This window comes from Chanodichthys erythropterus, chromosome 16 (assembly GCF_024489055.1).
Source record: "Chanodichthys erythropterus isolate Z2021 chromosome 16, ASM2448905v1, whole genome shotgun sequence".
Classification (NCBI taxonomy): Eukaryota; Metazoa; Chordata; class Actinopteri; order Cypriniformes; family Xenocyprididae; genus Chanodichthys; species Chanodichthys erythropterus.
In genome coordinates this window covers 4,133,971-4,146,977 of record NC_090236.1, presented here as the reverse complement: position 1 = coordinate 4,146,977, position 13,007 = coordinate 4,133,971, and the positions used below count along the sequence as shown (strand labels likewise).

Genomic DNA, 13,007 nt, shown 5'->3' with positions numbered 1-13,007 from the left:
ACTTTCAAATAAAACAAGTAAAATGAAATGAAAATTTTAACAGAAACTACACACTAAAAAGGAAAAATCTAAAACTAAACTGAAAATAGTGGTTGAAAATCAACTGAAATAAAATAAGCAAGAAAATTGCAAATAGAAATGGTGTGAGAAGAAAATGTGAAACTGCAAAACCTTAATAACCTTGACTCAAACACACTATGAGTGAAACAAGTGTGGTGAGCCTCAGCTAAATGTCAGAGATGCTGTGCAATAGTGATGGACAGTTTTACGGAGACATTAGCAGGAGGATTTCACACATCTCATAACTGTCACACATACACAGACAGATTCTCACCATCTCTCTGGGTAGAAAGGCCTCTTCTTGTCTCAGTACCAGAAGACTCACAGTCCCGCCCATGGGAGTCGCCCTCAACAGAGAAACCACCTCCTCCTGACCACGCCCATTAAGATCCACCCCATTGACCTGTGCCAACCAAAGTCATTTGATTGTGTTTCACCAAATAAATTTTCATTTATTCTATAATCATTTTTTAATCATTTATAAAACTCATTTTACTAATAAAAAAAATATAAAAAATCTTTTTCACCTCTAGCAATCTATCGCCTGCTTTCAGTCGCCCGTCCTGTATGGCAGCACCTCTTGGCAGAATGTTCTTCACGTAAATAGGGGCGGAGCCTCCAAGAGGGACGTCTCTTGACGTGATGCTGAACCCGAGACCTTCAGGCCCTGTCAGACAGAGAGAACACAGTTAAAGTGACGTGACATGTGCAGCCAAGTATGGTGTGGTGTCCCATACTCTGAATTTGTGCTCTGCATTTCACCCATCCTCACAAACAGCACACACACAGCAGTGAGTATTGAACGCACACCCGGAGCAGTGGGCAGACATTTTTTTTTTTTGCGGTTGGAGGTTCAGTGCCTTGCTCAAGGGCACCTCAGTTGTGGGTAATGAGAGTTGAAGAGATCGCTGTTCATTCACTCCCCCACCTACATTCCCTGCCGTTACTGAGACTCAAATCTGTGACCTTCGGGCTACAAATCCAACTCTCGAACCATTAGGCCACAACTGCCCCAATTGTCTTAAAAAGACAATCAAACAAAGAGCCACAGAGTCAAATCAATCAAATTTCAGAAACTTCCCCAGCTCAAATTTTCATTTTGTAAATATTTTGTCTGAAGAAAGACAAATATTAAATGTCATATTTATTAAGTTTTGTAGAGGGGGGTCCAAATGAGAAATTTCACCTGGGGGTAAAAAAAAACAAATTACAGGGGGTAAAAAATGACTTTAGAAAGATGGCAGCATCATTATTTTATTTTTACACAGAGACTAGTAGGTCTGCTAGTTAAATATGTTTACTTTAGCAATCTTTGTTGCATTATCTGCCAACGGTAACAGTTCAAAAAAGGAAAAGAAATGCCCTTCTTGTGTTTTTTGCCCTAAGTTTGCATGCCTGGAACTCAAGAAATATTAAAGATATCTTAATATCCTTTTATATTTTGGTTTTTAACAAACATTTCTTTTGGTATCTTCATTTTAAAGGCTCTATATGGTTAAATCCCAGAGATAAAGAGATCTTAATGCTGCTCAATGAGTAAATTGGTAAATTGTACACATTTTCAGTGGACAAAAACCAAATGTGGGTCACTTTGCATATAGCTGAAACTTTTTTCTTTTAAACAGGAATTTCTCAAGAACAAGTAATGTTGAAACTAGAAATGTATTCTTTTTTTTCCATTAACGCAGTTGCATAGAATATATACCTGTCTGAGTGCCATAAATATTGTTTTTCCAAAGTTTGCATGCCTGTCACTCAAAAAGTATTAAAAATATCTCAATACGGTTTTAGATTCTGGTTGAAACTCCATGTTCAATTTGTTGAATTTTACCAATTTTCAATTTTGTTTTGTGTTTTAGTTGGTGCCACTATTACTCTAACCTGTACTGTTGTACAACAAGAATTCTGACAATGTCAGTTCCATACTGAACATTAAAGCACACGTGAAAGGACTGCAGTTTAAATGCATTCATTTAGCTCTCTAGATTCATCCACCATATTTTTGAGTCTGCTTTCTGTGTCAGATTTCTGTCTGTGTGCGAGAAACATCAGAAGCTTGCGGCTTAGAGAAAACTTCAGGCTACAGCCTGTTGATGGAGACTACAAGGCTGGAACAAAAGCAAGCAGGACTATAGGGGGTCTGAATGGCAACACAAGATCATGACCTATTGACCCAACAGACTGGGCTTAAGTCCTCCAAGGTACAAAAATGCGAGACCACGTGAGAAGGCTGAGCTGAGAGCATCTGAGCATGAGAGAGAGAAAGTGCCCCCACAGGTAGAGTTCAGTCACACTTTACAAAAAGAACACTGTGAGATTTCCGTTGTGTATGACTTGGGTCCAATAAAACACTGAGAGAATCAGACAGCCATATGGAAACACATCACACTGACACGCAGCGCTGCCTAGCAACGCTCCCTGCACCGCTGTTCCGTAACCCCGCCGCAACCCTGTGCGCCCGCTGTGCCACCTGTCCACACACAGGTGCCAAGACTTGTGCCAACTGTTGTCAATCATTTCACATCCCACACCATTACAGCAGGGACACACACACACAAACAGGAAGGAGCTGTTGGCAGAGAACAGAGCAACATTCTCCCAGTTGAATCAGTACAACAGACTCTGCAGGATGGGAAATATGCTTAAGAATAGAAATCTGAATTCATTAGCAAAGCCTTAATCATAAACAGGACATAAACATTACCACCAGATTGCACATTCAACATTTTTTTTATAAAAATAACAAATAAACAAAACTAACATAGGAAAAACTAACAATTAAGTATATTAAAATTGTTAAATAAAAATGTTTAATGCCTATTTAATGATTTGTCTCTAACAATAATTACATTTTTGTTTCAATCATCTTCATATTGAGTATCTTTTCAGCAAATATTAATATATGTGGTAAATTTGATTTTTAGTTTTGTTTATAAAGGTGACAGCCAACAGAACATTTTTACTGATACCTTTTCTAAGCTGGATTCCGAGTTTCCGCCCAACCTTCTTAGTGAAGCCGGATGTAGGGGCGGGGCTTAAGCCTCTTTGTGGAGAGGAGGCATGACCTGATGGAGGTTTCCCTGATGAACCAACCGAATGATAGGGTGGAGAACTAGTGTCCAAATGGTTATTGGGTGCGTGTGGCCTGTGCTGTGCCAATCGGTGAGCGGCGTGATCCAGTCCGGCATTGCCGACCAGATCATTGGTGAGGGAATCTGGGCTGAAACGTCCAGAAATGTCAATGTTCCCTCTGGGGTTGTTCTCATTATGGGATATCTGCTCATACTGGGATCTCATGGTGGATGGAACCACATGGAACAGGATGATGGGAGTACGCATTGCCTGACGAAACATGTTCTGAGCTCTGAGAACAAAAAACAAAACAAAACAATTAATTAAATTAAAAATGTGTATTTGTACATTTATTTGTGAGAGGATGGGTTTTAATCCACCATCAGACACACAGCAAAACAGAAAATATAGGAGGCTCACTTAGGGATAGTTCTCTCAAAATGAAAATTCTTTCATCATTTACTCACCTTCAAGTTGTTCCAAACCTGTATGAATTTCTTTCTTCTGCTGAACACAAAAAAGATATTTTGAAGAATATGGGTAAACAAACCGTTGATGGGTGCCACTGACTTCTATAGTATGGGGGAAAAAAGTACTATGGAAGTCAATGGGGCCCATCAATGGTTTGGTTACCGACATTTATCAAAATGTCTTTTGTGTTCAGCAGAAGAAAAAAAAATTCATACAGGTTTGGAACAACTTGAAGGTGAGCAAATGATGACAGAATTTTCATTTTTGGGTGATCTATCCCTATCAGAGAAAAGGAGACACAAATGGGATGGATGGTTGGACGGATGGATGGACAGATGAACAAATGGATGAAAGAATGAACAGATGGATGGATGAACAGATCAGGATGGATGGATAGATGGATGAAAGGATGGGCAGATGGATGGATGAACGGACGAGGATGGATGGATAGATGGATGGATGAACAGACGAATGGATTAACAGATGTATGTAGGGCAACCCTCTAATAGTCGACAAAATGTTACTTTACGAGAAGAGGCTTGGTCGACTAAAGTCACAGAAAAAACTCCACAGGAATTGGCGAAGTCACAGTGACAGATCGTTAACATGGCTGTCTCATGCGGTAATATGTCAGGCAGAAAATTCAAAGTTTCGGGATATTTCGAGAGGGTAAAGAATGACCACAAAAAGGTGAAGTGCAACCTCAATCATGACCTATCATTTAAAACGTTAAGTAGTGGAATAACTTTAGCCACTTACATGGCCACTCGCTGTAACGTTAACCTAGATAAATGTTTGCAATTATTAGATGCATATATGTGTTCGTGCAGAGTGTGGAAGTCAAAGTAGTACTGTGCTTACTGCAACTTCCACATCCATGCCATCGGAGAGCATTTCTCGAAGGCCTGTGTTACAGCTTCATTGTGAGCAAGACACAGAGCTCACTTCTTACCGACATCATGGACAAACTCATGCTCCTTTCTGATAATATGCGAAGACTGAGATCGGAGGAAAAAAAATAGTGACCGAGTTAGATATAGCCTAATTGTCCATATCTTTGTTATGCTCCAGTTTGCGGCTATATATTTTATTTATTAATTTTTAATAAAATATTTATAATATTTAAATAAATATATATATATATATTTTTTTTTTCCCCCCACATACACACACATATACATATCACATATGGATGGCCAAATATATGAATGGAAAGATAAATGAACGGACTGAGGAATGGACAGATGGTTGGACGGATGGATGGACGGATGGATGGATGGATGGATGGATGGATGGATGGATGGATGGATGGATGGATGGATGGACGGACGGACGGACGGATGGATGGATGAACAAATAAAGAGATGGATGGATGGATGGATGGATGGACAAATATATGAATAGAAAGATGAATGAACGGATGGAGGAATGGATGGATGAACAAAAAGAGATGGATGAATGGACGGACGGACAGACATATGAATGGAAAGATGAATGAACTGACAGAGGAATGGATGATGGATGGACTGACAATGGATGGATGGATGGATGAACAAATAAAGATGTAAAGAGGGGTGGAAGGATGGAGGAAAAGGAGAAGGAATAGAGTAATAAATAGAAATTCATCTGTGGATTTGACTGACCACAATCAGATGATTAATGAATAATCGCGACAGGCCTACAGAGAAGCATTATGATGGCAGTTGAAGAAAAAGAGTAAGGAGTTAAAGTGACAAAAAAGCACTCAGTACACACGTCAGAGGTCAGGTCTTACTGCTCAAAGCGGACATTCCGCAGGTCTCCGTTGTTGATCCGAATGATGCAGTCATTCTCCTGAAACAAACCTTGGACGTCAGCCTTTCCTCCACGCTCCAATCGCTTCACCAGCAGACCCAACGTCCTGCAGCACACACACAACACTTGATCTATGCCTGAGATTTATTATTTATTTAGTCATAAGCATAATCCATTTGAAATGAAACATTAATTTGATTGATATCGAATTGAAAGAACTTGAAACTAATGCAGCATCATAAAGCACTTCTGAATGAAAGCTCATTCCTCAAGATAAATAACGTTCTTCATCTTTATAACTTCGCATTCTGTTGCTGCAGCTCGCAGCCTGGAGATAGATGCAGATTACAGAGATATAAAGCTGCTTTTAGCTAGATTACTTTGCCCGGTGACCGCTCACACGTAGATGCTGTTTAGATACTCTATCGCTTCTGGACAGATTCTTTGGACTCTCTGCAGAGGATTCAATGACTCTTAAGAGTCATACATACATTTAGTCACCTCAACTCAAACACTGATCACTCAGAACACATACAAGGTTAAAGCAAAAGACTATAATTTTATTTACTTTTATTTTAGTATTGATATAACATTGGACTTTGGTGATTGTTACCTGCGATCTCGTCCACTGAAGGGCACCACGTGGATGCCGAGCGGACCTCCGTCATTGGACACTTCCACCAATTTCACAATATCACTGACGGACCAAGGCAAAAAAGAAAATAAACCGTTACACTCAGACAGAGTATATACAGTGGGTACGGAAAGTATTCAGACCCCCTTAAATTGTTCACTCTTTATTATATTGCAGCCATTTGCTAAAATCATTTAAGTTAATTTTTTTTCCCTCAATGTACACACAGCACCCCATATTGACAGAAAAACACAGAATTGTTGACATTTTTGCAGATTAGAAAAGAAAAACTGAAATATCACATGGTCCTAAGTATTCAGACCCTTTGCTCAGTATTTAGTAGAAGCACCCTTTTGATCTAATGAAGCCATGAGTCTTTTTGGGAAAGATGCAACAAGTTTTTCACACCTGGATTTGGGGATCCTCTGCCATTCCTCCTCGCAGATCCTCTCCAGTTCTGTCAGGTTGGATGGTAAATGTTGGTGGACAGCCATTTTTAGGTCTCTCCAGAGAAGCTCAATTGGGTTTAAGTCAGGGCTCTGGCTGGGCCATTCAAGAACAGTCACGGAGTTGTTGTGAAGCCACTCCTTCGTTTCTTTAGCTGTGTGCTTAGGGTCATAGACTGGGCTGAAGGTTTACCTTCCAACAAGACAGAGGTCCTGAGCACTCTTGAGAAGGTTTTCGTCCAGGATATCCCTGTACTTGGCCGCATTCATCTTTCCCTCGATTGCAACCAGTCGTCCTGTCCCTGCAGCTGAAAAACACCCCCACAGCATGATGCTGCCCCCACCATGCTTCACTGTTGGGACTGTATTGGACAGGTGATGAGCAGTGCCTGGTTTTCTCCACACATACCGCTTAGAATTAAGGCCAAAAAGTTCTATCTTGGTCTCATCAGACCAGAGAATCTTATTTCTCACCATCTTTGCAAACTCCATGTGGGCTTTCATGTGTCTTGCACTGAGGAGAGGCTTCCGTCGGGCCACTCTGCCATAAAACCCCGACTCGTGGAGGGCTGCAGTGATGGTTGACTTTCTACAACTTTCTCCCATCTCCCGACTGAATCTCTGGAGCTCAGCCACTGTGATCTTTGGGTTCTTCTTTACCTCTCTCACCAAGGCTCTTCTCCCCCGATAGCTCAGTTTGGCCGGACGGCCAGCTCTAGGAAGGGTTCTGGTCGCCCCAAACGTCTTCCATTTAAGGATTATGGAGGCCACTGTGCTCTTAGGAACCTTAAGTACAGCAGAATTTTTTTTGTAACCTTGGCCAGATCTGTGCCTTGCCACAATTCTGTCTCTGAGCTCTTCAGGCAGTTCCTTTGACCTCACGATTCTCATTTGCTCTGACATGCACTGTGAGCTGTAAGGTCTTATATAGACAGGTGTGTGGCTTTCCTAATCAAGTCCGAATCAGTATAATCAAACACAGCTGGACTCAAATGAAGATGTAGAACCATCTCAAGGATGATCAGAGGAAATGGACAGCACCTGAGTTAAATATATGAGTGTCACAGCAAAGGGCCTGAATACTTAGGACCATGTGATATCAGTTTTTCTTTTTTAATAAATCTGCAAAAATGTCAACAATTCTGTTTTTCTGTCAATATGGGGTGTTGTGTGTACATTAATGAGGAAAAAAAATGAACTTAAATGATTTTAGCAAATGGCTGCAATGTAACAAAGAGTGAAAAATTTAAGGGGGTCTGAATACTTTCCGTACCCACTATAAGTATATAGTTCAACATAAAGTTCAATGGAGTGGAGTCACAACATGCAAAGAGAACGAATGCTCTGATTCGCCGAGATTCAGCTGTCACACAAATTGCACTCTTTCATCTATATAGTAGGGGTCGACCGATTATCTGTGCCGATATTAAGCATTTTTATTGTTATCAGCATCGGCCATTTTCAAAACCAATTTGCCGATAAAACCATTTTATTTTGAAATGCGCGATCTGGCACTGATCCAGCCACCTCAGTCAGAGCGCACTGCTCTGTGGCCTAAGCCCCGCCCATCGTCCGTCTGATTTGTTGGGAGTCACGAGCCTGGCCAATCAATACGGCTGGCGTGGCTGGAAAATGTTCCGCTCTCATACCGAAAGCACAGGAGTTGCTTCAGTGATCATCATCACACATCAATAAGTTATCTCTCGAAGGTAAGAATGCAGTAAACGTTCCTGAAGTTGCAATAAACCACTACACTGAAGTTGCAAAACACCTGAATATAATCGATTTATGATGACAAGCCCCGTTCAGTTATTATACTGTGAATTCCCTGTCAATGTCTGTCATTGCAGTGATATGCTTTAATGGATCATCACATCAGTGCTGAGATAGTGAAACTAAAACCTACTTCTCTCACCATTCGGCCAACTTAACGTTATATTGTGAATAGATTATCAACACGAATGAATTCACTCACGTCTGCTGCATTTTTTTTTTGTGTGTGTGTTGTTCACACAGCTTCACTGAACAGCGTCCGTTCCGGCTCTTAGTCAAAAAAATTGCGCATATTTGGAGAAATATTGCTTCATTCTAACCTGATTGCAAAATAATTTATCATACAGATTCAGAATTACCATTATGCAATTTTGAAGAGCTGAAAGGGCATCAAGCGCGAGCTCTGACGCCCTGACGCGCCCTGATGGTCTCCTTGATCTGTAATAATCGGTATCGGCCCTGAAAAATGCATATCGGTCGATCCCTACTATATAGACACTGTAAATGTTGTTTATGCATCTATATAGACCATAAATGTCACAAAAAAATGTCCTAAAATGTGAGCTAGCATTTTATTCATTTTTTATCAAAAGCCCCTTTCACACAGAAATCCCAGTAAATTACCGCAAAATTACCAGAAAGACTTTTCCGGTAAACACACAAATGTGCTGTTCACAAAAGCAACGTTGTTCCGTCTTTTTACTGGTAAGATTTCATAGACACATCAGTATTAAAAAAAACTGGTAACTCTTTGATGTCAATCATTGGAAATTACCTTTAAATGCTGTTTTAAATTACCGTTTTCTTCATCCGCCTGGATAACAAGTGCTTTAGTATCACTATGTCAATTTTTTTTTTTATAATTTTTTTTTCCTGAGTGACAGGTGTAAGGGGATGATCACACAGAACGCGGTTTAACTCTTAAAAACACGAGACAAATAATAGTTATTGCGGTGACTATCGTATGATTGCTGATTTTTTAATCATGCTGATTAAAAAGCTGCTGTGTTCTTTGCTCAGACACAACATCATACCGGTAATTTACTGTTAATGTTACAACTTCTCATGCTGGGAAATTGCTAGAACTGATTTAATGGTATTTTCTGAAAAGATCCCATTCACACATGATCTCTTAATGGTAATTTACCAGTAAAGACTATATGCATGAAAGGGTCTAAAGATTCACACCAAAACTCACTCATTTTGGCATCAGTGTCATCATATCTCGAAAGTGTCACACAGAACTGTGAAAGACTCAACCGAGAGTATAGATGACAGTTTATGAAAGATTAATCCAAAACATTTCAATCTGATCTCAGTGTTTTGAAAAAAAAAAAAACCCTGTCATCTTTTACTATAAAACTCAAGAGCTGAAATGTTTCATTACCTGCAAATCAAACTGACAGCATGAAGGAGAGATTCACATAAAATAAGAGATAACATCACTGTTCTGTCAGTCAGCGCATGTGTGTGTGTGATACTTACTCCAATGATCTCACGCCCATGTGTTCTAAACATGTATCTGCACGTCCCACAGGCTCTATCCTGCCGTTCTCCTCCTCATCCTGCAACAAGAACAAAACCGTTTAACCCATAATGCACTGCACTCAACAAAAACCCATCCAGCAATACATCTCACATGTATTTTGATATTAAACCATATAACATCAATGAATAACAAAAGAATGTATACATGACATAACAGGACCTGGGTGAAGACTTCTGCTGGAAGCTCTAAAGTTCTTCTTTTTCTAAACAGTTTGAAGGAATTCATCCTCTGTTCATACATGAGATGTTTCACCTGATACACTATGGATCAGGTGAGAGGTACACAGAGCTTATGCTCACTACTGTGTCATTTGATTATCTGAGTAGTGCCAGACTACCATTGACACACACACACACACGTACATACACTCTCATTAAAGTTTCAGTAACTAACAGGTCCATGTTCTGCTGCCGTGGCACCAATTATATGTTCTCGCAAACACACTTTCGATGACTTTGAAGGTAGTTTTCGTACAATCTAACCACTTTGGACCTAAAAATGCTATACAATCTGTAATTAAAGAAGAAAAAACACACACACACACACACACACACACACATAACTCTAGGCACAAAAACAACACTGGGCCTGAGACAGTTACATGAATTATTCAGCTCAAGGGAGCGGTGGCAGTGAACAAAAAGAAAGGAAAGAAAAAATAAAGAAACAAAAAGAAAAGGACAAGGAAAAGAAAAAGAAAAAGAAAAAGAAATGTGAACTGAAAAAAATAAGGGGAAAAAGAAAAGAAAACAAGATAAATGTTAAAAGATAAAATTAATGAAAAGAAAAAACTAAAAGTAAAGAAAGAAAGAACTGAAAAGAGAACTAGAAAAAAATAAGAAAATTAAAATAAAGAAAAAATAAAGAAAAAGAAAAAACTAATAATAAATAATAATCATAATAAATAAATAATAATAATAAAAAAATGAAAGAAAAAAAGAAAAGAAATTAAAAAAGGAACAGAAAATGGAAAAGAGTAAAAAGACAGTTCTGGAGTGCGTTTCCCAAAAGCATTGTTAACAGACTATGGGCCCTATCTTGCACCCAGCGCAATTGACTTTGTACACCGACGCATGTGTCATTCCTATTTTGCACCCGCGCAAAGCGCGCTTTTCCGTCCACAGAAGCACGTCGCTAAACTAGTGAATGAACTTGCGCTCCCTGGGCGGTTCAGCGCAAAAAAGGAGGCGTGTTCCGGCGCAAACAATCCCTGGTGCTATTTTGCTGTTCCATTAAACAATTGCGCCACTGACCAGAAAAAACCTAGTCTAAAGTCAATGGCGCAATATTTTTTTGTTAGAGCGCATTGGTAGAAACTGCACCTCTGGGCGCGTCCACAGTGCGCGTTGACTTTGCTTATTACACACAGGGATGCGCATCACACAAACATGCCAAACATTAAAAACAAAAGGATTACAGTGTAAAAGAATATTATTGTGTAGGCTACATAAATATAAAAATGTAATGATGAATATTAATTGCGTGTATTAGAATTAGGCTACCTATTTTCAGTTCAGCCTGCTATTACAAATAATGATGAACGAAATTGGCTAATTAATTGGACAATCGTGCCAATACACACACACATATATATTAACCGACTCATCGCGCGGAGCTATTTGAAAGCCTGCATCCAACGCATTGAAAGATTGACTGGCCACTTAACAGGCAATTTCAGCTTTTCCGCCAACAAATTCCGTCATGTAAATATCAATCCTCCATGGCGCGAGCGCATCTCGCTCTTAAAGGGAATGGTAGATGACACTCTGATTGGTTTATTTCACGTTACGCCCAAACCACACCTATGAATAATGAAGCTACTTCAGACCAACCCATTTTAGATTTGCGCCGGGCGCAAGAGCCATTTATCCCGCCGGGAAAATAGCAACAGCGCCGAGACCCGCCCACAAAGTTACTTGCGCTTCGCGCTTTGACACTTGCGTTTCAGATCGTTAAAATAGGGCCCTAAGGGTGCAAGTTCCGTCGTTATCGGCATAGTTTAACGAGTCTGTATTACCCAAAACCATAGTTCAATGAACATTCACAAACAGCATCGCAAAGTTATGCTCTAGTACACAAGAACGAGCCTATAATCTGGAAATAAAGCAAAATTAGAATTAGTCGGTAACACTGTCGGTAACACAAAAATAACAAAAACTACGACTTTATTCAGCATAGTCTTCTTTTCCGGGTCTGTTGTATATCCGCTTTCACTCCACAGTGACGCTGCTTCTTCTTTCCTGTTTTACGGCGGTTGGCATCCAGCTTATTGGTGCATTACCGCCCCCTTCTGCTCCGGACAGTGACGCTGATGACGTGTTATCCGGTGCGCCCGAGCTTCATTTACAGTCTGTGGGAGACGCACGCTGTATTTAAGCTATTCTACATTGTTTGTAATTTGGTATTGCTATATTTTTTAAAATGGTGCATCGGTGTGCATGTCGCAGATGTCCTAATCGCGTCACTGTCCGGAGCAGAAGGGGGCGGTAATGCACCAATAAGCTGGATACCAACCGCCGTAAAACAGGAAAGAAGAAGCAGCTGTGAAGTGAAAGTGGATATACAACAGACCCGGAAGAGAAGTCAATGCTGAATAAAGTCATAGTTTTGCATAGTTTGCTTCTAAAACTTCTAACTAACCCACTGATGTCACATGGACTACTTTGATCATGTTTTTATTACCTTTCTGGACATGGACAGTCTACCGTACATACATTTTCAATGGAGGAACAGAAAGCTCTCGGACAAAATCTAAAATATCTTAAACTGTGTTCCGAAGATGAACGGAGGTCTTACAGGTTGGGAACGACATGAGGGTGAGTCATTAATGACATAATTTTCATTTTTGGGTGAACTAACCCTTTAAAATCTTGTTAACATTAGTTAATGCACTGTGAACTAACATGAACAAACAATAAACAGCTGTATTTTCATTAACTAACGTTAACGAAGATTAGTAAATACAGTAACAAATGTATTGCTCATGGTTAGTTCATTTTAGTTAATATATTAACTAATGTTTAACTATTGTTTAAACTTATTGTAAAGTGTTACCAATTAGTCATTAGATGCCATGTCTGTCATTTATAGCAAAAAAATCTGGCATTAATTCGATCTCAAATGGATTAAGTTATTACTCCACCACCTGTTTGACATTATTAACCAACAACAAGTTATGTCGTTGTACGAGTAATGCAACCCTGATTAG

General features: G+C 39.7%; 1 protein-coding gene across 8 annotated transcripts in view; it reads right to left on the bottom strand.

Moving 5' to 3' along the window:
* pard3ab (par-3 family cell polarity regulator alpha, b) overlaps nucleotides 1-13,007 on the bottom strand; it is a 124,319-nt gene that overhangs the window by 61,493 nt on the left and 49,819 nt on the right. For all 8 annotated transcript variants that reach the window (XM_067364205.1, XM_067364204.1, XM_067364208.1 and 5 more), the window contains exons 6-11: nucleotides 9,736-9,815; nucleotides 6,011-6,094; nucleotides 5,378-5,503; nucleotides 3,030-3,424; nucleotides 588-727; nucleotides 335-463 (exon numbers count right to left, since the gene is read on the bottom strand). In XM_067364205.1, coding sequence (XP_067220306.1) covers nucleotides 335-463; nucleotides 588-727; nucleotides 3,030-3,424; nucleotides 5,378-5,503; nucleotides 6,011-6,094; nucleotides 9,736-9,815 — 954 coding nt within the window. The remainder of the gene's footprint in view (nucleotides 1-334; nucleotides 464-587; nucleotides 728-3,029; nucleotides 3,425-5,377; nucleotides 5,504-6,010; nucleotides 6,095-9,735; nucleotides 9,816-13,007) is intronic.